At 31.2% G+C, this 26647-nt stretch overlaps 1 protein-coding gene across 1 annotated transcript; it reads left to right on the forward strand.

Moving 5' to 3' along the window:
• The first annotated feature begins 1226 nt into the window (after positions 1-1226).
• LOC114382243 (glycinol 4-dimethylallyltransferase-like) lies at positions 1227-11359 on the forward strand. Its single transcript, XM_028341526.1, has 13 exons — positions 1227-1356; positions 1488-1538; positions 2837-3114; positions 3267-3350; positions 3453-3527; positions 3898-3981; positions 4082-4171; positions 6096-6197; positions 6735-6830; positions 6935-7006; positions 7092-7187; positions 9794-9898; positions 11066-11359. The coding sequence occupies exons 1-13, from the start codon at positions 1305-1307 to the stop codon at positions 11105-11107; spliced, it is 1227 nt and encodes a 408-aa protein (XP_028197327.1). The 5' UTR covers positions 1227-1304; the 3' UTR covers positions 11108-11359.
• Positions 11360-26647: the final 15288 nt, after the last annotated feature.

The following is a 26647-nucleotide window of genomic DNA, read 5'->3' on the forward strand; positions in this document are numbered from 1 at the left end:
TTTCACATATTATTTAGATAAATATTTTTTTTTCGTATTTTTGGAGTGAAAAATTCGACTCCAGAGTTTATGATATAACATATAAATATTGGATGACCATGAGAGAATAAAACAAAAGGAAACAGCTAAAGAATAAATGTCCACCCGTAAGCCCCACAAATGTCCCATTTTCTGGCTTGATAACAAGCCACATACAGCAGGCACAAGAAGCAACCAGAACCCGACTATAGCCAACGGCTAGCTATCACCTCCACTTAGACATGCTGTAGTATTATATGCCCATTAAAAGAAAATAAATATATCAATTAGAAGTTAAAAATTAACATTTAAAAATATTATTTTACATACTGTCTCAAAAATTGTTAGAAATTATTAATTAAAAAAAATTTGTTAATTAAATAATTTTTTCAATTAATAAAAAAAATTAAAAACTAATTAAAATATCTTCTCAAATACACTCTTCATTACGTCTAAATTGATTACTACGATAATTTTTTTATTGTTGCAAATTGATTACTACAATAATACTCAATTTGCATATTGCTGAGTTCATCTAATATTTTTTAAGTGGACTTAATTAAGGGGAGATACTTAAAAAGGAACAAGTAGTTTCTCTATTTAAACTTGAACAAAGATATCATGTATACCATGTCATATTTTTCATTTTTATTAAGAAAAAAATTAAACAATGTCACAGTAAGCATTTTTTTCATTGACCATTTACACTGATTTTTTTTATTAAAATATATTTTTTGTTCTCATAACATTAAAATGTATATTTTTTAATCCAAACATAAATTTAGGTAAATTCAAATCTATGATAATAACTTTTTATATTAATTATACATATAATTAATATAAATGTGATATTATGTGATATTTTATATTGATTGTGCATATATATAAATGATGCAAAAAAATTATGCATATAAGGTTTGGATGTCCAAACCTTGCTATGAGAAAAGAATAAGATTTTAATTTTGTGAGAATGATAAATATATTATAAATTTTATTTACATTGACAAATTCTAAACATTTTTATATTGATGAAGACAAAAATTATATTTTAACTTTTTTTTTATCATACTATTGTACTAGCTGACAATTTCTTTTAGTTTTTTAAACAGTGTTCTTAAAGTTAGTTGACCATGTAAAAACTGTCCGGCCATATTCAATCCAATTTTTAACATAGGTCTGACTACGTCTAAGGCTTTAATTAACATATTGAGTCTAGCATATAAAATCTCTTTCCCTTGTCTTCTGTACAAAGTGCTTTGTGTTGTTAGTGGCCGGGTTCAGTTTCCATGGATTCGATGCATGTTATTATGTCTTCTCCTAATGCTCCAGTCACAACTGGTACCCATTACTTTCTTCTTTGATTTCACGATTTCATCCATTTTTCGTGTAAAACCTTGGTTATTTGGTCATTTTCTCATTACAAATTATTATTTGCTGACAAATTAATGAGTAACCATGGGTAATTGTAGGTGGAAATCTCTGGAGGAGTAAACATTCCACTGAGAAAATATACCATGCAAGTATGTCTCGTATACCCCCGGCCTATTCCTTTAATTAACCTTTATTATTATATATTATTATATTACTTTACTACTTAGTATCTCACTCTTTGACATTTTTGCTTGGTGAAATATATTAGCAGAAAGAATCAATTTTTCCATTAATTTAGAATCCTGCAATATTATTAACTATTTAGTACTTTTACTTTGCAAATATTGACATTAATTAATATAGTAGTCATAAATTACATTTTAACTATGAAGTATATGATAAGTTAAATAGTAACGGTAATAAAATAAATTAGAGCAAATTATACTGTAATTCACTGAAATTTTGTCGAACTACATAGGAATTATTTTTTTTTTGAGTGTATTTAATCATGATTTCAAATTATTTTTAATTTTTTTTTAAATAATTTTTTTGTGATATCCAATTAAGACAATTAGGATTGTTTTAAGAGTACAATAAAATTTAATGATATTCAAGATTTTTTAGTGATTCTGTTACTTGTTAGCGTTATTTAATGGAATTTGGATGTTAAGGGTTTATTAAATAGTAATTTTTTACCAGTATTATACAATAATTTGCTTATTTCAATTTTATGCAAATATATTTTTTTTTCTGAGTTTAAAAAAATTTCAAAAATAATCTTAAAAAGTAATTCTCATTTCTAGTTTTTAAAAACTCTTTAAAATAATTTTCCTCTCAAAATTAAAACAAACCATTAAAAAGAAACATTCAGAGAAAAACCATTTTTTCCCAAGTTGAAGTTAACCATCTAACATAGAACTTTTCAAAATTACGCGACTTTGATTTTTCAAGCACCTAAAAAGTCACTTGTTTAGAAAAAAGAAAATCCATCCATTTTTAAAATACTAAATTTTCTTTTATTTATCTATATTTCAAAAAATGAAAAGGGTGTAATAAATAAAAATTAAGAAAAATAAAAAAAAAACTATTTGTTTTTTTAGTTAGCAGGTAACATAAATATTCTCTAAATTGTTAAGTCTTGCACGATCAATTAGAGATGTTTGTATAACAGATGTTACTTATACCTACTAATATACTTTATTATGCGTAAATGACTCTAGAATTTGACTCTAATTTTTAGAACAAATTTTTTAATATTATCAAATTTTCTTAACATTCTCTTAAAATATAAATTTTGGTAGTGACTTTTTTTTTCAATTTTTAAATTGATTATTCTTTCTCGATTTATCATTTCATCGTGATCTTGGTTGCAATAATTTCAAAACAAAAATCTACTCTTTGTTGTGCGCATGATCTCTAATAAGTACATCCAAATTTGATGTTCTAGGTTCTTGTGCATCAAAAGCTTCGCAAAACAAAAGGAAAATTCAAATGGAATACAATCTTTTGAGGTTCCAACACCCAAGTTTGAATCATCATTACAAATGTATTGAAGGAGGGTCTGCATATCAAGAATGGAATAAAAAATATGTCGTGAAAGCAACCTCTAAACCATCTTTTGATTCTGGACTTCCAACTTCTAATTCCAAAAACATGTTGGACTCTGTAAAAAATTTCTTGGCAGCTTTTTATTTGTTTTGCTACCCTTACATAATGATTGGCCGAGTAAGTTCAAACTTTTCTAGTATTATGCTCATAAATATACATCAAATGTTATGGTTAATATTTAATTCAATTCATTTGTATGCAACACTATTTTGGATGACAATAACATGTTTAATGTTTTAAATGAGTCAATTTTATTGGTCTTTCGCCAGACGTTAAGCACAATTTCTGCAAGTCTCATTGCCGTGCAGAAACTATCAGATATATCTCCATTGTTTATTATTGGTTTGTTACAGGCAAGACTCCAAATATGTTGTTTCTCTTTAAATAGTCAATTGTAAACCACCCTTTAATTGACTTCATTAATTAATACTTTTTTAGTTTTTAAAACGTTTCAGGCCTTGGTACCTTACACGTTTTTGGATGTTTATATTAATGGACTGAATCAGTTGTCTGACATTGAAATAGACAAGGTATGAAACTTAAAATTATAAATAAATATATAATATGGATCGATAATAAATTTCCTTTTTATGCCTTTTGGATCGGCTTTTGTATTATTCCTTTTAAAAAATTAAAAATGACATAATTGTTGTACGGCTTATCTAAAGTTGAATATTCATAAACATGCAAAGACCATAGTTATACATGAGTATTTATTCATTTGCAAATTTTAAACAGTTCATACGATTTTGACTACCAGGTTACTTTTTATATTTTGGTTTATCAAGTCTAATTAATTATTATATCCTTTGATATGGTGGAAAAAACATACATTTTATAGCTTACATACTTTTTGGAGGAAGTGCCTTATACTAATCTATATTACATGTTTTATTGCAGATAAATAAACCATATCTTCCATTGGCATCTGGACAATTGTCCTTTAGAACTGGTGTTATTATTGCTGGATCATCTTTAATTTTGGTGCCATATAAAACCATCCATTTTACGACAATATTTTTCAAGATGAACTTCATTGACAAAGTAGAAGGAGGCTTATTGTTTTATTCTCTTTAATTTGCAGAGTTTTTGGCTTGGCTGGATTATAGGTTCTTGGCCACTGATTTGGAGTCTTGTAATGTGTTTTTCACTATGGACCGCTTATTCAATCAACGTGAGTTATTTTAGATTGCATCTAAACTTCCTTTGTCCCTTGAACAATGTTTTAAGATAGAATTATGTATGTAAAGGTTATGGAGGGAAGCCATGGTGCAATAGTTGGATTTGCTATCATGGGACCTAGGAGTTATTGGTTCAATTGGTCATGATAAGGCTGCTTATAGTAGATCAATAATAATATAAACTAGATTAAGGAAATGAAACAACCGAGTTTTTTTATCGAATAAATAACATCGTTGGCTCCTAGACTACTCGAATAAATTATATACATGCTAACAAATTCTACAAGCATTTGTTAATGTATATAGAGTTTTTTTTAGTATCAAAATGTTATCAAGTTTTTTTATACCAAGAATGTTAGCAAGTTATGTCTATCATATTTAGTGGTATTATCAACTGTTGGGTCAAAATTCTACTCATACAAATATGATATTATTCTTTTTTACAAAAGTTGATCCTTTTAACCTTTATTAATTTGTTTGTAAAAATGGCAAAAAAGAAATAGATAAAGGACTAATAGAGAAATATAATTTTTCTAGTGTAACCAAGAATAATTTTTTAACCATGTTATTATTTCAAAGTATTTGCTGGCATTGTGAAAAAACTTGGTTAATCATCTTTAGTAAAGTCTTTTTTTAATTACATTTTTTAATTCATAAAATTTGAATATAAAATTTTGCTTTAGGAAATAAAAAACCTAGATCTACTTGGACCAATGAACTATTGATATAGTTAAGAATAATTTAATTAAAAAGAAAAATAAAAAAGTACTTAGCAATTATAATTTTTTAAGAAAGAGAGAGAAAACCATTAATATTAGTAAAAATTGCTTATTTGCCTACTAGTATATAATAAGTTTATAAAATTCATTTTAATTAATATTCATTTATTATAATTTTCCCTACTTTTTAATGATAATTATTTTTTTCCTTCCTCTTAATTTTTGGCTTATATATTTTCTCTCGATTCCTATTTCTCTCTACAAAACATATAATTCAACATGGATGTAAGTATAGAATTATCATTTTACCACTTCTTTTTTTATAGTTTTTATATGTGAAAAACAATTAAAAAAATACAAAATTGATATTTGGTGAGTTATTCTTCTTTATTATTTTTCTAAAAAAGTAATTTTCTAATTCAAATATGAATTAAGAAATTTATAATTATTATGTTAATTATAAATTATTTATATGTTTAAATCTAAAGAAACTAATTGATCATTAATATATTGATTAAATAAGTTTCTTGATCTAATAATTAGGCAAGATACTGATATTAATCATCATAATATGTCACTTTCTGATCCCATGTCATATGGCTACCATGTAAATCCCAACTCCCAAGTGACACAAGATGTCCACATGATAGATTGACATGCATATTTAGTGCACACATCAACACTTAGTTGTCCCAAATTAGTGTTAGCGACTAAAATTGTTGACGAAAATAAGGTAGGAACAAAAAGTGTAACTTTTTTATAGGATTAAAATAAAAAAAATTGCATATTTATAGAGACAAAAATTATTTAATCCTAAACATAAATATTAGAATTAATATGATAATATCCTTTGATATAATTTATGTTATTTAAATTTTCAAATTTTACCATTAACTATTATAATTGTTAAATGAGGACTATGTATAAGAGAGATATATAATCCTCCTATTATCTTGATGCTTTTTTTATAATTAGGATAATCTAAACACCTTATTTTCTATAAAAACAAAAAACAACTGAAATTGAGAAATTTAAATTTTCCCAAACGTGCTTCTACTAATTAAAATTGGTTATTCAAATACAAACTAAGTTATTAGATAGACATATATGAATATATTCAAACAAGAACACTAATTAAAAAAAGCTCATTTTGAAAAATATTGTTTGATGGTGATAGCGTTGTTTTGAAACTTTTCAGGTACCCTTGTTGAGATGGAAGAGACATCCTCTACTTGCAGCAATGTGCATTTTTCTTAGTTTTACAATTATATTTCCAATTACATTTTTCCTTCACATGCAGGTTTTATTCTATAGCTAATTATGCTTTATATATATATATATATATATATATATATATATATTTATTTATTTATTTATTGTATTAGCTTGTATGCGTATAACAAGAATAATAATGCTCATCCCAAGTTTTTAAGGTTGGATTTAACTATTTGAATTCAGAATGAATCATGATGGGATATGAGTAAGAAAGTTGAAAGAAAAGCTAAATATGAAGAGATAAAATGAACTCACTTTAATTTGGCTAGTTTGATATGTACATTTATATTGAAAGATAATTATGCCAAGTATGACTATCTCACCTAAATAATAAAGAGCTTGTAATTAATTCTCAATAAATAATTACATACAATTACATTTAAGTCATAAACCATCAAACAAATACCATCTTTTGTATGTACTAACATATTTTCGCCACATAATCCCAAGAATGCTATATTCTCTAACAACCCTTCCGATGTTATTAATAAAAATAATAAAGATGAAAGGAAGCTAAATACTTTTTTTTTTTATTCTAACTAATTCATGTAACAATGTCCAGACTTTTGTGTTGAAGAGACCATTTGTCTTTCCGAGATCACTGGTTTTTGTTATTGTATTCATGAGCTTCTACACTGTAGGCATAGCGTTGTTCAAGGTAAAGGCCTCTAGTTTCTCAAAACATATGTTTGTTTCTAGAATCAAGCTTTGGGTTCAATATGTCCACCTAATGTAAAACCTTTTATTGGATTTATTATATAGGACATACCTGACATTGAAGGAGATAAGAAATATGGCATCCATTCTTTTTCAGCACGTTTAGGTCAAAAACGGGTATGTGTTTCAAATGCAACATCTTAACAAAATTGCTTGTGCCTTCTTGCATGACCTTTGGTTGTTCCTGACTAATCATTGTCAGGTATTCTGGATTTGTGTTTCACTTTTTGAAATGGCCTTTGGAGTTGCCCTCTTGGCAGGAGCAGCATCTTCTTGCCTTTGGATTAAAATTGTCACGGTAATATGCTTATTACAGTATAGGTAGCAATTATATATAAGTGTGTATCCTTCTTTCACTTAGGGAGTTATTCGTTTTGCACCCAGGAATAGGAGTTTGATTTTGATTAGCAATTTTTAAAATATAAAACAAATGTCTTATAATATCTTGGTTGTATAGTAAGTAATTTGGAGAGACTTATATTACCTTTAAGTTTATTTTTTTCCTTAAATATAATGAATTATATATTTGTCTAACTAGGAATAAAGGCAGGGCAGGTACTGACATTTTAGAGACCTAGGCTAAAGTCAAAAAACCCCTTATTATATGTAAATATTAAAAATATATAAATATATATTACCTAAATCCTAAATGCATACGTAATTTCTTTAAAATAATATATATTTTATTACATTAAGCGAATAGCATGATTTTAATAAATCTCAAAAAGAGATATAACATTTTTCATTCAATTTACTCATGTCACCATCTATCATTTAATTTACACATTAAAAATTCATACGCAAACATTTATACATAAAGACACCCTTATAAAAAAAAATACAATATGTATACATAATTTTTCTATGATGATATTAAATAATCTTGTTTTTCACAACTTCTCAAATTTTTTCTCTTTGTTTATCTTCCTTTTTCATCAAATTTTGTATTAGACTCTACATTTTCTCTTTCTCTCTCTCCTGTTCATTTGTTCTCTTATCATGAAGATGATACACCTCAAAAAAATATACAACCATCATTTTCAATAATTTTTAAAGTCTCTATTTTTCCTAAATGCTTTAATTAAAAAAATAAACAAATGTTATTCCATTGTTTGAAGAAGAGAATATATTATTCTTAAGTTAAAAATAAATTTCCCTTTAATAAAAATGGAGAGTCAATTATACTTTAAAATTTTTAAGCATGATATCTAAATAATATAAAGATTTTCTGTCATTGAAATTGTTATTATAAATTTTATAAACTAAATATCTTTTCTCCAAATGCAAGTCTATAGTCTTGTATTTTTTGTTTAATTTATATAAATATGATATGATTTTTATGATATGTGATCAATTATAGTGATAATTTTAGTTGTTGGTTAAATTTAATATATTAATTTTAAAATTATAATTTATATTATATTTGGTTCCTAAAAATTGCTTTGCTCTATCCCTGTCATCTATTATCTACAAACTATCATTATTTTAATTAAAGCTTATATATTTATGTTCATTATTAATATTACTAACTTTTAGTTTTAATTCCTTTATAATTAAAGTTTAAGTTTGTGTTTTTTATCATTTGGAAAAAAAAGCAAACAGGTCTGTTATTAAAGGTCTATTACATGTTAATATGCCACAATTAACTAGAAATTTATTTAGCATTGGTTTATGAATAAAACCATTAGAAAAAAAAGAAACCAACAAATAAAAGAATGATACTTTTTGATCATATATCATGTTTCAATTTAAATAAAAAGAGATATAAAATCAAACAATAATTTTAGTCTATTTATGAAAATAATATAGATCTTTTTATAATACACCTTTATATTTTTCTAAAAATTTTGGGTCCCTTTAAGTCATGGGTCAAGGGTCATCATCTCTCCCATCAAAGTTCAAGGTTGACCTTGATTAGAGATCTATTATTAATATTATAAAAATTACTTTTTATAATTTGTGACTCATCATTCACATCAATATATTAGTGTAATATTTGTTGTTATAACTATTATATTTGTTTTTCCTACTATTGCTACAATAGAATCTTTAGTCTTAAATATGTTTTGAGTTGCTGAAAAATTATGAAATTTTGTTTGGGATCTTAACAAATTATTTTTTTCATTGAATCTCTAATAAACAAAAATTTTATTTTTCATCCTTGTTTTTTTCTATTTAGTCCTTCTAATATGTCTATTTTTTTTATTTTGTTCCGTATAATTTTTTTTTTCATTTTGTATTAATCACTTCGATAAAAAAATATTTGATACAGATTCAAAATAAAATTTGCTAATTTATCAGGAACCAAAACAAAAAATAAATATATTAGAAGGACTTAAACATAATAAAAAATACTCAATATAATTTTTTTGTTTTATTAAGGACTCAATATAAAGAAAAAAATTTATTAGAGATCCCAAAATAAAATTTGTTAATTGACCTAAAACATATTTAATTTGAGTCTGACACCACCCGACAAGTGAGACTATAGACTATATTATTGATAAGAAAACAAAACCATAATTTGCAAAATAAATTATCCCAACCAAGGCCTTAAGCTATAAGCCGAAAAATTGACAAAGAGTACACATATTCTTTCTCCCCTTGACCTCTTTGTATAGTTTACCGGAGTGTAGTAGACTCTATTTTGTTTAATATTGTCACCTGATAATATGGTAGATATTTATAATTAAATGAATAAATATTTCCCTAGGAGATATGTCTATATTGCATAGATTATTCCAACTTTATAATCTTGATAGTATTGCGAAGGGTACAAGATGATCTTTAAAGGAGATACTCATTTAGGACAAATCATAGGTCTATTGTTTTATGGATCGATATACATGATATGAAATTGTTTAAACTTTACAACAATGTTTGAATTCATTGCCAATGTTTTAGGGTCTGGGACATGCTGCTCTTGGTTCCGTTCTTTGGTATCAGGCCAAATATGTAGATTTGACAAACAAAGTTTCCATGAGATCCTTCTATATGTTGATTTGGAAGGTAATCCTATTAAATACTAATTTTCATTTTAGGAGTTGAATATCAAGATTATTATTTAAAAGAAATAGTCGTATGTTTATTTTTCCCATGTTTTGTGAAATAAGGTAGTTATTTCTGTTGATTTCCGTTTTCCAATTCAAATACGAAACATGAGGGTAAATTGTAATGACCCGTTAGCAACAGCATTTAGCCACTTACGAGAATATCCTATGTACAACCATTAAATTTCAACAATCAAGTATGACCAAAGAAATATTCCACAAAAGGGTATAACTTTGAAATAATGATAATAATATCATGCAAGGAAATGCATACTTGACTCCATGAAAATTTTCACCACCACATGAGCGATATTCATAGCCCCCATATCCCTTAACACAAGATACTCATCTTGGACCATTGGGGACTTGTCACAATTCCTATTATTTACTCACAGGCTTCCTATGGAGTTCATGAGGCCAATAATCGAGATTGGTGAGGTGGACGCACAATCTGAAAGCTTATAAAAACAATTGCTTCCCTTGGAAGCTTTAAACATCTGCCACCCATTTTTATAATATAAAAATATACCCTTCAATATCTTTTTTTTAATCTTTTCTTTTTACTATACTTTTTATTTTTACTTTACATTGTATATATAATAGAAATCTAATGTTTTATTTTAATCAGTAATATTTTTCTTCTAATAATCATTTTAATCATTAATATTTACTATACTTTTTCTATGTATTTTATTTTAAGTATTAATAAATTCCTAACTCATTATTATTTTTGGGTGTTACAGCCTTTCGCTTGTTATTCATTCTTCATCTTAGTCTTCAATAAACTTTTCTTATGATTGCCATGGCCTTTTTTCCTTTATCGATGTGTCGTTGGTTGGCTTTGTTTTCATCAAAACATTAATATTTTATATTTTGACATTTAAGATCTTAGCACAAGAGGTCATGATTCACATTCTCTTTTCTTTATGAATACCAATGTCGATCTAATTTCATCCTTTGATGAAAAAATTCGACAACGTTAGAAGTGAAGAACATATTAGGATGTGACGTATTTTAAATTTATCTACATATTTATTTTCAAATTGTTTGCACTGAATTCTTTCACTTTTTTCATACAAATTAAGTGGAACCTAATCTCGTATTGGAGTATTGTTTCTTTTTGCAGTTGTTGTCCGTAGCATACTTCCTCATGCCTTTAATCAGATAAGGATGACGTTGAAGGTTAAAACCGTGCTCGTGACACATACATCAGAATAAAATGGATATGTTTTGCATCTAAACTTTATTAAAATAGAAAAAACTACAAAGATATGTGTTCCCTGGATATTAGTTCTTGTATTATTAAGATCTTTATTTAAATGTGTGAAGGTTTTATGTATATCCAAACTAACCTCTATTGTCAAATCTTTAATATGTGGAACAAGAAAATAGAAGCAAATTGCTATACTAGAATTTTTGAGGAAAAAATTAGTTCTTTAGGAAAGAGAATAGTGATAGTAATTGTGTGTTTCTTTGTGTTGCATAGCACGAAATATTTAGTGCACGAAAGGCACAAACTCTTAAATGGATGACACTACTATAAAAGTGTATTTCTATGTCGTCGTATTTACGTTGGTTATCAAAAAATCGATGTAATAAATGATGCTGAGACATTTTTTGAAATTAATATCAACTATTTTAAGCTGTTAACGACGGTTTTTATAAAATCACCTTTGATGTGAACATTACAAAGGCAGTTCTATAATAACCATCTTTGTTAGTTGACCTAACTATTATGATTTTTAAAAACCGTCTTTGATTGAAGTCATAACATTTTTAATTATTTTATTAATTTTTACTTTTCACTCGATTGTCGTGCCCTTCCTTTTGCTTTAGTTTGCAATGCTTTGTGTGACTCCTGTTCCACGTCACAGCTAGTTCATCCCTTCCATTGTTTCCGGCTGCCTCCGTCATGCAGTAAGTACCAATGTCACTTTTCTCCTAAATTAAATTTGTTTGTTGTTCATGCTCCCTCATCAATCATTCCCAAGTTTGGTTCCTTTAGCAATTCAAGCAAGGGTGTGACAATGTCAGCTTTAATATCCAGTACTTTAGTTGCATGATTGATAGATAAGTTAAAAATAGCTATCACAACATCTTTCTTCCCTGTAATTGTTCCATTCCTTAACAAATCCACCCAAGGTGGGAACTCATTTGATTGACCAACAATCTCTTTAATCTCATTAAGCATTGACAAGCTCAATAAAGTTACGGCTGAGTTCTCCTTAGCCACACAACTACCATTCTCCAAAACTTCTATGATAGCTGGAATGGCACCTTTTGTGGATATAAGACTCTTGTTACCCTCATCAATTGATAAATTCAAAAGTGTTTTTACTTTATGTTCTTGTATTTTTGAATTTGTATAGCACAAGAGTTGCACTAGTGGTGGTATTCCTTCATGTTCAACAACCAAAACCCTATTCTCAGGAGTTTCCTTTGATAGCATACGTATCTTCTCCATTGCTTTTGTCTGCTTTTCTAAATGAATAGATGATAGGTTGCCAACCAAAGCTGGAATTTCCTTTTTTCTGTCTATAGAACATGTTTCTTAACCTGAAGAATTGTATTTTTTACGAAGTTTGAAGTTGCTATCACACCATTCTTCAATCAAACTTTTCAAGGCACAGTTTGGTGCAAATGCCAAGTGTTCCAAAGGTTGCCTGGTCTTTGGGCATGTATTAGGGTTGGATTGGAACCACTTCTTTATGCTTTCCCTTTCATATGTCTATGATAATCACAAGAAAACAAGTTTGGTGATGTCATATATAGAAAAAAGGCATCAGATTTCTTCATTGAACTCTATCTACCAAACATTAGCTGTTAAAACAACATGCTTGATGCCTTTTCAACTAAGTGCATGTTTGGTTAAGTTTATTTTGAAGTAATATATCTTCAAACATTAGTGTTCTTAAGTTTGGGTTTAGCCTAACTCAGCCGAGAAAGTTGGCTTGTGAGGTGAGGATTGTTCAAGCCTTAAGTAGCTCTACTAGCAATATATATAATGATGTGCCATAAGATATTGTTTGATTCTTGTTGAGAAGAGTGTTAAAATTATTTAACTCACTCTTTGTAACTTATTCTCTTCTATTAACTAAAATTTATTGAAAACTATAAAATAAATTAAGAATGAGACTTACAAAATAAGAAGTCAGACACACAATTTTGTGATTTTAAATAAAATTCAACTAATAATAGGTAGGCAAAGAAAATTCATTCAAGAACTACATGAGTACCTATCCACTTGTTACAATGATAGGATCTGTCATGATTTCTAGTGTAATTGGGCAGAGAAACTCATGAGGGATGACCAAAGAGGTGCACCTCTCAAGCATCTTGGGCACGACAGGATCATCAACGATGCCGATTTCTTCCATGCATGCAATTCGTTTGAATTTGTTAAGAAGGTAAATTATTTTTTGAGTACTGTTGGGATTTTGTGACTACAGCAGCATGTGGTTGAAGGAGTTAAATCAGTTAAATAAAGACATGTTCCTATGCTATATTTTAGGAGGATTTTATGCATGGTTTAGTTAATTAGCTTAGCAGATATCTCTCAAGTTTGTTTACATTTCTATTTTTAATTTGTAGTATAAATATTTGCTGTTTATGCTCAATAAAATTATCAGTTCCCTTTCATCTTCTTGTCTCTTATACTTTAAATCCTACAAATTGGTATCAGAGCAATAAGGTATCTTATGGGATCTGTGATATAACCCACAAACACCTACAACCACCAAATAGCCACCACACATAAGATGGAATCTGAAACCTCCTTTACTACCATTTTTGTACTCGTATTTGATGGACTAAACTATCAAATGTGGGCTGTCAAAATGGAAGCATATCTTGATGCTAACAATGTATGGGAAGCAGTAGAAGAGGACTACGAAGTTCCTCCTTTGCCAAATAATCCCACTGTTGCCCAAATGAAAAGTCACAAAGAAAGGAGACTTCAAAAGTCCAAAGCTAAATCAATTTTGTCCACAGCTATATCTCCAGTCATTTTCAACAGAATAATGACGATGAAAACGGCACACAAAATCTGGAATTTTGTGAAGGAAGAGTATGAAGGCAATGAGAAAATCAAAGGAATGCAAGCTTTGAATCTGATTCGAGAACTTGAGATGCAGAGGATAAAAGATTCGGAGACAAGCAAAGATTATGTGGACAAGCTTCTCGGCATTGCAAACAAAATACGTCTTCTTGGCACTGAAATTCCTAACTCTCGAATTGTTCAAAAAATACTTGTAACAATTCCAGAAAAATATGAAGCCACATTGACTTCCTTGGAGAACTCAAAAGATCTTTCTACTATCACCTTGGTAGAGCTTTTGACCGCACTTCAGGCTCCAGAACAAAGAAGACTCATGAGACAAGAAGGTACTACTGAAGGGGCTTTGGTAGCTAAATCACTGGACAAAAAAAAGAAGGGCAAGTCAGGAAGTTTCAACCACAAAAATGGTAGCAAATCCTCTCATGATTTTCCATCATGTCCTTTTTGTAAAAAAAAACAATCATCCACAGATGAAGTGTTGGTGGAGGCCAGATGTGAAATGCCATAAATGTGGACAATTAGGGCATGTGGAGAAAATCTGCAAGTCATCACAAAAATAAGAGAATGTACAAGTTGCTGTTGAAGAGGTGGATGAAGAAGAACTTTTTGTTGTTTCTTGCTTTGCTACCGCAAGATCAACAGAAAGTTGGCTAATTGACAGTGGGTGCACGAACCATATGACTTATGATCAAGAATTATTCAAAGATCTTGATGCAACCTACAACACAAATGTCAGAATTGGAAACGGAGAAAAAATAGCAGTGAAGGGCAAAGGAACCATCGTGATCGAGGGTTGCACAGGTCTAAAATTAATTCCTGATGTTCTATACGTTCCTGAAATTAACCAAAACTTGTTGAGTGTCGGCCAACTTCTAGAGAAAGGCTATAAAGTTCTATTTGAAGATAAAAGTTGCATGATTAAAGATTCAGATAATAAAGAATTATTCAGAGTTCAAATGAAAGGCAAAAGTTTTGCCTTGAATTTGATTGATGAAGAGCAGCTTGTTGTGCACAAGGTTGAAGACAACACGCTGGTTTGGCATAAAAGGATGGGTCATTTTCATCATGGCGCTTTGCTCTATTTGAGGAAGAATGATCTTGTACAAGGGCTGCCTGAATTGGAAGACAAATCACCCGTATGTGCTGCTTGTCAATATGGAAAACAAACGAGGTTGTCTTTTCCAAAAGGCAAATCTTGGAGAGCAACAAGCAAGCTACAGTTAGTACATACGGATGTCGAAGGACCTCAGAAAACCCCATCTCTGAATGGCAGTAATTACTATATTGCTTTTATTGATGATTTTTCAAGAATGTGTTGGATTTATTTCATGAAAAACAAAACTGAGGTTGCCAGCATATTTTACAAGTTTAAAGCATGGGTTGAAAATAAAAGTGAAAGAAAAATGCAGATATTAAGATCTGATAATGGTACAAAATATACTTTTGATAAGTTCAACAAGTTTTGTGAAGATGCAGGGATAGAACATCAATTGACAACACCATATACCCCACAACAAAATGGGGTTGTGGAGCGCAAAAACAGAACGATCTTGGAAATGGCAAGATGTTTACTTCATGACAAAGATCTTCCAAAAAAATTATGGGCAGAGGCTGCAAGCACTTCTGATTTTTTGCTGAACAGATTGCCAACAAAAGCTCTTTCAAAATCGACCCCATTTGAAGCTTGGTATGGTTTCAAACCAAAATTGATGAACTTGAAAGTCTTTGGCTTCTTGTGTTTCTCTTATATTCCACAAGTTAAGAGAGACAAACTTGATAAAAAGGCGGAAGCGGGAATCTTTGTAGGCTATAGCTCAATATCAAAAGCCTATAGAATATTCTTGCCACAAAGTAATAAAGTTATTGTTAGCAGAGATGTGCTATTATTTGAAGAAGAAAAATGGAGCAAGGAAAGTGAGAAGCTTCAAGTTCAGGAGGAGAGCGAAGAAGATGTGGATGACCAGCTAGTCAGAGGAACTAGACCTCTCTCTGATATTTATCAAAGATGTAATGTTGCTGTAATGGAGCCTGTAGACTACAATGAAGCTGCAACTGATTCGAAGTGGGTAAGTGCAATGAAGGAGGAGCTTGATATGATTGAAAAACATCAAACATGGGAGCTCACAGAGAAACCTAAAGATAAAAATGTCATTGGAGTGAAATGGGTTTATAGAACCAAGCTTAATGCTGATGGTTCTGTAAACAAACATAAGGCGAGGCTTGTTGTGAAGGGATATGCGCAGATGTTCGGGGTAGACTTCTCAGAAACTTTTTCTCCGGTTGCCAGGTTGGATACCATAAGGCTGTTGTTAGCTCTTGCTGCACAAAAAGGTTGGATTATACATCACATGGATGTTAAATCAGCCTTTTTGAATGGGCACTTGGAAGAAGAAATTTTTGTAGAGCAGCCTGAAGGATTTGTAGTTCATGGACAGAAGGAGAAAGTCTATCAGCTGAAAAAGGCCTTGTATGGCTTAAAGCAGGCCCCAAGGTCTTGGAATGGCAGAATTGATGCACATTTGATAAGCTTAGGCTTTGAAAAATGTCTAAGTGAGTTTACCTTGTATGTCAAGAAGACGGATGTTGGAATAGTCATTGTTTCCTTGTATGTTGATGACTTACTTATGACAGGAAGTTCAAAAGAGTTGATTGAAGAGTTTAAAGGAGGAATGAAAGAAGCCTTTGAAATGACTGATCTTGGAAAAATGCCATTTTTCCTTGGTATGCAGGTGCAACAAGATAGAGGTGCAGTCTTTGTAAGTCAAGAAAAATATGCAAAGGAAATTCTTAGAAAGTTCAAGATGGAGGAATACAAGCCAATTCCAATGTCAATGAATCAAAAGGAGAAATTCAACAATGAAGATGGAGCTGAAAAGGTTGATGAAAAACTGTACAGAAGCTTAATAGAATGTCTAATGTATTTGACTGCAACCAGGCCAGACATTACCTATGCAGTAAGCTTGCTGTCACGATATATGCACTGTGCTAGTGAGATTCATTTTAAGGCAGCTAAAAGAATCCTGAGATATATCAAGGGTACTATTGGTTATGGAGTGAAGTTTCAGCCAGTAAAAGATTTCAGTCTTTATGGATATTCAGATAGTGATTGGGCTGGGAGTAATGATGACATGAAAAACACTTCAGGCTACTGTTTCACATTTGGTTCTGGAGTTTTTTCATGGCGTTCAAAGAAGCAAGATGTCATAGCACAATCTACCGTTGAAGCCGAATACGTAGCAGCTGTTGCAGCTGCAAATCAAGCAATTTGGCTTAGAAAACTTATGGCTGATCTACACATGGAGCAAAAGGAGAGTACACAAGTTCTTGTTGATAATCAAGCTGCAATTTCAATTTCTAAGAACCCTGTGTTTCATGGGAAAACAAAACATTTTAAGATAAAGTTGTATTTCCTAAGGGAGGTGCAAAAGCAAGGTGACCTGCAGCTGCTATATTGCAAAACTGGAAATCAACTTGCTGATTTTTTAACAAAATCACTTCCTCAAGCAAGATTTGAGTATCTTTGACAAAAACTTGGTGTATGCTGCCGTTGAGTCAAGGAGGAGATTGTTGGGATTTTGTGACTACAACAACATGTGGCTGAAGGAGTCAAATCAGTTAAATAAAGACATGTTCCTATGCTATATTTTAGGAGGATTTTATGTATGGTTTAGTTAATTAGCTTAGCAGATATCTCTCAAGTTTGTTTACATTTCTGTTTTTAATTTGTAGTATAAATATTTTCTGTTTATGCTCAATAAAATTATCAGTTCCCTTTCATCTTCTTGTCTCTTATACTTTAAATCCTACAAGTACTCTCAGCATGTTGCCCTTTTCTTTCTGCAACAAGGTTCCTAATATCCAATGTTTCTATATTGAGATCCTCAATACTATGAAGCTCCAGCTTTTTAGCTAGCCTCTCATGTTAGAACAAATCTCTTTTAACCTGTGATATTACAAACTACAAAGAAACACGGGTTATTAATAAAATGCGGAAATTACAGATCAAAACATACCTCCAGCCATTGCTATGAAGAGTTTCTTGTTTTGGTTCTTCCAAGCTCTCTCTCTTCCACTCTCTAGATGGTGTATAAGACTGAATTCGAAGGGATGAGCTCAGGGACCAAATTCATGTGCTTATATAGGCATTCTACCATCAAGAATGCATTTATCAGCCATTACCACTCATTATTGGCTGTTACAATTCTTTATTGGTCATTATCATCCATTAACAACCATTCAAAATGGCTTTCAAAACTGATGAGCGTTACAAAATTTCAAAATGTTATGACCATGAATTATTACATTCTCCCACTTGGTCCAAACATTTTGACTTAATGCTCAATCTTCTTAAGAAATGAATATATGAATCATAGTGATAGTTCCTCTTATAACGAGTAATATCATCTATGTATTACAATATACTCAATTTCCCAAGCAGTATACTTAAAGTGGTAATAAAACTTCATGAATAAACCCAATGTTTATTCTTGGTCCAAAACATAATTTTTCTCAAATAAATCAATGTGCACCAAAATATGAGAAAATATCATAATATAAAAGTTTCAATTTTTACATATATGTATACAATCATAAATTGGAACCAAGTCCCATTCTTTCTACATGATCCTTAAATTTAAACGGTGGCATGCCTTTAGTTAAAGGATCAGCGATCATCAACTCAGTGCTTATATGCTTAATGACCACTTTCTTGTCTTTTACTCTTTCTCTAATGGCTAAGTACTTAATGTCGATGTGCTTACTTCGACTTCCACTTTTGTTATTCTTAGCCATAAAGACAGCAGCTGAGTTATCGCAAAAAATTCTTAAAGGCCTTGAAATAGTATCAATTATCTTCAGCCCAGAAATGAAACTTTTAAGCCATACACCATGTGATGTAGCCTCAAAACAAGAGACAAACTCAGCTTCCATGGTAGAAGTAGCAGTCAAAGACTGCTTAACACTCCTCCATGAAATAGCTCCACCAGCCATCATGAAAATGTACCCAGATGTTGATCTACGAGAGTCAACACAACCAGCAAAGTCTGAGTCTGAATAACCAATCGCATCTAGATTGTCTGTCTGTCTATACATAAGCATGTAATCTTTGGTCCCTTGAAGGTACCTCAACACTTTCTTAGCAGCTCTCCAGTGGTCAATACCTGGATTACTCTGATATCTTCCTAACATTCCAACTGCAAAAGCAATGTCAGGCCTTGTGCATACTTGAGCATACATGAGGCTTCCAACAACTGAAGCATAAGGAATGTTTTTCATTTGTTCCCTCTCAAAGTCATTCTTTGGACATTGGTTTAAATTAAACCTATCACCCTTCACAATGGGAGCAACACGTGGTGAACAATCTTTCATCCGAAATCTCTCTAGAATTTTGTTAATATAGGTTTCCTGTGATAGACCCAAAATACCTCGAGATCTATCTCTATGAATCTTAATGCCGATGACATAAGATGCATCACCCATATCCTTCATGTCAAAATTCTTAGAGAGAAATTGTTTCACCTCATGTAGCAAATCCCGATCATTGGCTGCAAGTAAAATATCATCTACATATAAAACAAGAAAGCATATTTTACTCCCACTAACCTTGTGGTATATGCATTGATCCATGGGGTTTTCATCAAAACCAAATGAAGAAATTATCCCATGAAACTTAAGGTACCACTGACGGGAAGCTTGTTTTAAACCATATATAAATTTATTAAGCTTGCAAACCAAATGCTCACCGCTATTAGAGGAGAAACCTTCAGGTTGTTTCATATAAACCTCCTCCTCTAAATCACCATTAAGAAAAGCTGTTTTCACATCCATTTGTTGCAACTCAAGGTCAAAATGAGCAACTAATGCCAAGATTATACGAAGAGAATGTTTCTTAGATACTGGAGAAAAAGTCTCTTTGTAATCTATTCCTTCCTTTTGAGTAAATCCCTTAGCAACAAGTCTTGCCTTGTATCTCTCAATGTTGCCTAATGAATCCTTTTTGGTCTTAAAGACCCATTTACATCCAATGGCCTTCGCCCCATTAGGCAACTCTACAAGGTTCCAAACTTTGTTACTCTGCATGGAACTCATCTCATCCTTCATGGCATCATACCATAAATTTGACTCTTTACAACTCATGGCTTGATCAAAAGTTTCAGGATCATTTTCAGCTCCAATATTATAGTCAGATTCTTGCAAATATACAATATAATCACTAGGAATAGCTGATTTTCTTACTCTAGTAGACTTCCTTAATGTTGCATCAACATTTTCTTGGGGATCATGTTGTTCAACTGGTTGTTCATCATTTTCATGAATTTGATGATCAACTTGATCTACTGGATTATCAACAACAGTTTGTGGAATGTCAATCATGTGTTGTTCATCATCCCTTTGAACTTGAGGGGTATGAATTACAACCAATCTTTCATTTGACGTGGAAGGTTGAGATTCTATATAATCAATTTCAGAACCTAAGTCCCTCAATTGATCACTCCCACTGATCAAATCATTTTCAATAAATTTGGCATTTCTTGATTCCACAATCATAGTAATATGATGTGGACAATAAAACCTATAACCTTTAGACCTTTCGGCATATCCAATGAAATACCCACTAATGGTCCTCAGGTCAAGTTTCTTCTCTTGTGGGTTATATATTCTCACCTCAGACGGACAACCCCAAACGCGCATATGTTTCAAACTCGGTTTCCAACCTTTAAATAACTCAAAAGGTGTCTTTGGGACAGCCTTGGTTGGAACACGATTTAATATATACGATGCCGTCTTTAGTGCTTCAGCCCACAAGGATTTAGGAAGATTGGAGTTGCTAAGCATACTCCGCACCATGTCCAATAATGTTCGGTTCCTTCTTTCTGCCACACCATTCTGATTCGGAGAACCAGGCATAGTGTATTGGGCAACAATCCCATGTTCTTGAAGGAACTTTGCAAAGGGACCAGGTGCTTGTCCATTCTCAGTATACCTGCCATAGTATTCTCCACCTCTATCTGATCTCACTATTTTTATTTGCTTGCCACATTGGTTCTCAACTTCAGCCTTAAAGACTTTGAAGGCATCCAATGCTTCGTATTTGTTATGAAGCAAATAAACATTCATATATCGTGAATAATCATCTATAAAGGTGATAAAATATTTCTGACCATGTGCATCCATATCTGGACAACAAATATCAGTATGAATTATTTCTAATATGCTTGAACTCCTATTAGCACCTTTCTTAGACATGTTGGTTTGCTTACCCTTAATGCAGTCCATACAAGTCTTAAAGTCAGCAAAATCTAGAGTATTGAGTACCCCATCTTTCACTAACCTTTTAATCCTCTCAATGGAGATATGTCCTAATCTCCGGTGCCATAACATAGAGGAATTCTCATTAATATTACACCTTTTAATACCAGTTTGAACATGCATAGAACTATAAGTGGCATTATTTTGTAAACCAAGAAGATAAAGACCATCAGACAATATACCATTCCCAACACATTCAGAATTATAAAATAACTCAAATGATGTGTCTTTGAAATTAAAGGAATATCCAAACGGTACAAGCCTTGAAATAGAAATCAAGTTTCGGGAAAAACTTGGTACATAAAAAGTCCTTTCTAATTTTAAAATAAAGCCACTACTTAAAGTCAAAATGCAAGTTCCAATGGCCTCCACATGTGAGCCTAGCTTATTGCCTGATAAAATGCTTTGCTCACTTCCCACTGGTTTCCTTAGGTTTTGCATACCCTGTAAAGAATTTGCAATATGAATAGTAGATCCAGAATCAATCCACCAGGTGTTAATATTAACACTAACCATATTAGATTCATAACATACTAATGAGATTGATTTACCTTTCTTCTCAATCCATTTCTGGAATCCGGGGCAATTCTTTTTCATGTGTCCCTTCTTCTTGCAAAAGAAACACTTTGCCACCTTCTTAATATCAGCTTGAGGTGGTATTTTACCATTCCCCTTCTGATAAGCTTGAGACTTAATTGCTTTGTTCTTCCCATAAGCAGTAGTCAGTAGTGCACTCTCACCCATCTCCATTACAAGCCTTTCTTCTTCCTGAACACACATGGTCATTAATTTATTGATAGACCATTTATCTTTATGTGTGTTGTAGGAAATCTTAAATGGCCCATATTCATGCGGAAGGGTGTTCAAAATGAAATGCACTAGGAAGGACTCAGACATATCAACCTCTAGTTTCTTAAGTTGAGCTGAAATATCTCGCATTTTCATGATGTACTCACGCACACCTTTCACACTGGTGAGCCGAAGAGAAGAAAACTTCATGATCAAGGTGCTTGCTAAAGTCTTATCTGAAGTGATGAACTGGTCATCAATGGCCTTAAGCAAGTCTCGGACCTTTTCATGCTGGTCAACAGAACCACGTATCCCAGCCGAGATTTTAGTCTTAATGAACATCACGCTGAGCCGGTTGGATCGTTCCCACCGCTCATATAGCGCAACGTCAGCTGGGCTACTTTCATTTGTGATTGCAGGTGGTTCGTCTTTCCTTATAGCATAATCTATGTCCATCCACCCCAATTGTAAAAGAATTCTCTCTTTCCATATCTTATAGTTATCTCCTTTGAGTTCGGGAACATCACATTGAATATCAGAAAAATTAATAGTTTGAGAAGCTGCAAAATTCAAAGGCTTATGTCAAAATTTGAGGCATACTAATCTTAATTGTATCTTTTACCAATGTAAACATACCATAAAATTGAATCTTGTGACATAAAAATTGCCTGTGGGCTAAATTTTTAATTCAATAAGAAACAATTAAACCTTATGATAGAATAATCAAATTATTTGCTTAATATTCATGCTTTACGGGTACAATATGAAAATAATTTAATTTCTATCGTAAATTTTTACTTTATGATAAAATCGACAAATTATACATACATCATGATGCCTGTGGGTAAATCATGAAAAATAATACGTCATTTTATCCCAATTAATTATACAGATATAATAAAAATTCTTGTGAGATAAAATTCATTATATAAGTATAATTAATTACAATATTATGTCTAATTCCTTATATGATCTTTAACCAACTTAATATATAATTTTAATCAAATATAGATGCTGTGGCTAATCCATAATTAATCAAAATCATAAAGATCACTTAGACATAAAAATTTATTATATGAGAATAAATAGTATTTTGCATTTCAAAATCAAGATACAATATAATTATGAATAAGATTCTCATATAATTTTATAATTGAAATATAATATTATGCATTTGATTTTATATATATATGCATAGAATAAAATGTTCTAGAATATATTCATGCATAAATTAAATCAAAATTCAAAAAACTGTAAAGCACAATGTGTATATAACGTATTAAAAACGACAACATATCAAAAAAGCCTTACTGGTTTAGTGGTCTGCACATACATTAGTGTTCTTGGAGTCAAGGGTTTGACACCCAGCTAGCACAAAACGTAGGAGTTTTTGTCTTATTTTTTTTTTTTTTAAAAAACACTGTTCATCATCTTCAACCTTTAGCGGGTCAAACCCGACCCATACGCAGACCCGTTCGTTTTTCATTCATTCGGACACCATTTTTCACGATTCAAAAGCCAAAATTAAGGAAATCAAACGAAATACATATTTCTAATTTTATTTTTTTAAGAAACAAGGCCCTTCATACCATAAACAAAATCAAATCGGAAAATACCGAAAAACGAAAATGGACAAGGCAGAGGCAATTCTTGCTCTGATACCAAATGTTAGAACAAATCTCTTTTAACCTGTGATATTACAAACTACAAAGAAACACAGGTTATTAATAAAATGCGGAAATTACAGATCAAAACATACCTCCAGCCATTGCTATGAAGAGTTTCTTGTTTTGGTTCTTCCAAGCTCTCTCTCTTCCACTCTCTAGATGGTGTATAAGACTGAATTCGAAGGGATGAGCTCAGAGACCAAATTCATGTGCTTATATAGGCATTCTACCATCAATAATGCATTTATCAGCCATTACCACTCATTATTGGCTGTTACAATTCTTTATTGGTCATTATCATCCATTAACAACCATTCAAAATGGCTTTCAAAACTGATGAGTGTTACAAAATTTCAAAATGTTATGACCATGAATTATTACATCTCAATGATAGCACTATCAACATATCTATCATCATTATAAAAAAAAATAACCATCATATCCCGTGCAAGTTCTATGTCATGTGTATCAGTTCTTCTCCTGGCTCGCTTTGGATTCCACGTGCATTAGCTCAAGCTAAAGCACACAATAAATGTATTTACACAAAAACACATTACTTTCATCTATATCATTCGCAATTAGAAAGAAAGAATTATTCAATAGCATATAAACAAAACTCACGAGATCTTATAATTAATTTCATAAATATATAACCTCAGAATTCATTTCTAAAAATTAAGGTAGGATCCTTTTCATACAAGGCTTTAAAGGGCGTCATTTGTGTTGAACCAACATTTAGCCCAAGTCAATGATTGTGGGCACTGCTTATACCTTATGAAACATGTTAAAAATATCCAAACATTTATTTACCACCTTAGTTTTCCCATCCATTTGTCGATGCTAAGCATGGCTGTACTTCTTCATTTTAGTAAACCACTCCCTTGGATAGTTTTGACTAGAAATGCATGAGCAACATGTTGTCCCTAATGGAAGTAGGGTACACATGATGCTTTACATTTTCAGACATAATATTGTAGGCTATCTCCTTGGCTTTGAAAGGATGAACTATAGCCAAAAAATGGGCATATTTGAGGAGTCTATGCTCCATGCCAAGGTGTTATCCTTCCTCTTGGCTGTGGATATACCATTGATGAAATCCATGGAGATGTGACTCCAACTTTGGATTAGAATAGGCAATGGCTGCAGGAGACTGGTGAGGTACTACCTTTGATGCTTATTTCTTGTGTGCTTCACATTCGGCTATAAACTGCTGGATATCCTTCTTTGTTCCTTTCCAATAAACCACCCCAGATATTGTGTTGCATGTTATGATTTGTGAACAAAGCTAAGTTTCCTATGGCTAATTGTAAAGTTTCAAAGGCCTGTTGTGTCTCTTCCTGCTTGACATGAATGAAACTTACCTTTTTTCCCAATAATTTTGTAAAGGGATTTACTATTTTCCCATAGTTCCACGCTAATTTTCTGCAGTACTGTACAAATCGGAAAATCCCCTGAGCCTTTTGAAAGTCCTTAACATGAACAACATGGAACTCAGATAAGTTTAACTTCTTACGATTTGGAATATTAATTATTTTAAATTCCATTTGTTGTAGTATGGCTGGGAATTATTTCTGCTGTAAGTTGAGTTGCGACAATGAACTTGGTTGGTTTTATTGCAATATGCAGTTCTTCTTTTAAACTCTGATGTTAACAAGTTAATATCATTTAATAACTATTTGTATTTGTGTCTTCACATATGTTCCACTAATTCATTTCTTTTCAGGGAGAGTGATTTTTCTAAATTGTATTATGTTGATGGTCCTTTTTTGTTTTTTTTTTTTTTTGCTAGCCATGTTGAGCTGAGGCAAACATTAATGTTAGTAAGTGCAAACTGCCACTTGATAGAGCGTTTGTTTTTTTGAGTCTTCTAAAACAGGTAACTCACTTTGTTAGCTATATTTTACTTTGTAGGGTTTTCCATATCTCTACTTATCTATTTTTTATTATCAGGTAGAGAGGACAGCTTGAAAGCGCAAACTTGTTTTGAGCTACTACACAATTGTCATCATCTAACTTATTTATCCCTTAGTGGATTTAAGCTACGCGATTGCAAACGAGGTATCTGGTTATGGTATGTTTTCATGAAAGTACCAATTTTCAATGTACTATTTGAAGTTCTTATTTTGAACATATTTTGCATTGTGCAGTGTGCATCCATTGGAGCTTTTGATTAACTATGACAATGTCTTGTTAATAGAGAGAATTTCCTTTTATTATTTTTATTCATTACAAGATACATGTTTATGTAGTGTTCAATTTTATTGAAGCTTTGTCTTGTTTTTCCTTACCAACCTATGAAATCTCCATAAATAATGTTAGAACACTAACACCAGCTGAAGAAATTAGAGTTGAGCAAGAAGATAATATTTATACCACCAGATTTATAAGATCAAATGCAACATATAATAGGACATTCAAAATATTATGTTTTCAACAGTAATAATATTTGAAAATGGATTGTGTCTCTATGGCTCATATTTGATTTGTTTGTGGAACTTTGCACAAAATGCATTGTGCAAAAATTATCATTGTTGTATTAGAAATTATATCTTCTTAGCTTTTCAAGAGAGGGTCTTTTGTTGTTATGTTGTGATTTTTGTCAACAAAATTATTAAGCATCAAAAGAAAACGAGGACAATAATACAATTGCTTTTATCTCTCCTAAAGTTCAAATGAGGTAAAGGTAGCACACATAAACAAAGGATCACCACAATATAGGGAGAATTTTAAAAAAACCATAATTGTCCACAACTTAACATGAACTGTACATGACTTTTCCCTCAAATGCAACATACAATAGTCTATAACCATATTATAGTTGTCAATTAAAAAAAAAATTACTCAAGTGCTGCCCATAGCAATTATAACCAACTAGATGTGAGTTAAA

This window comes from Glycine soja, chromosome 13 (genome assembly GCF_004193775.1).
Source record: "Glycine soja cultivar W05 chromosome 13, ASM419377v2, whole genome shotgun sequence".
NCBI classification, from domain to species: Eukaryota; Viridiplantae; Streptophyta; class Magnoliopsida; order Fabales; family Fabaceae; genus Glycine; species Glycine soja.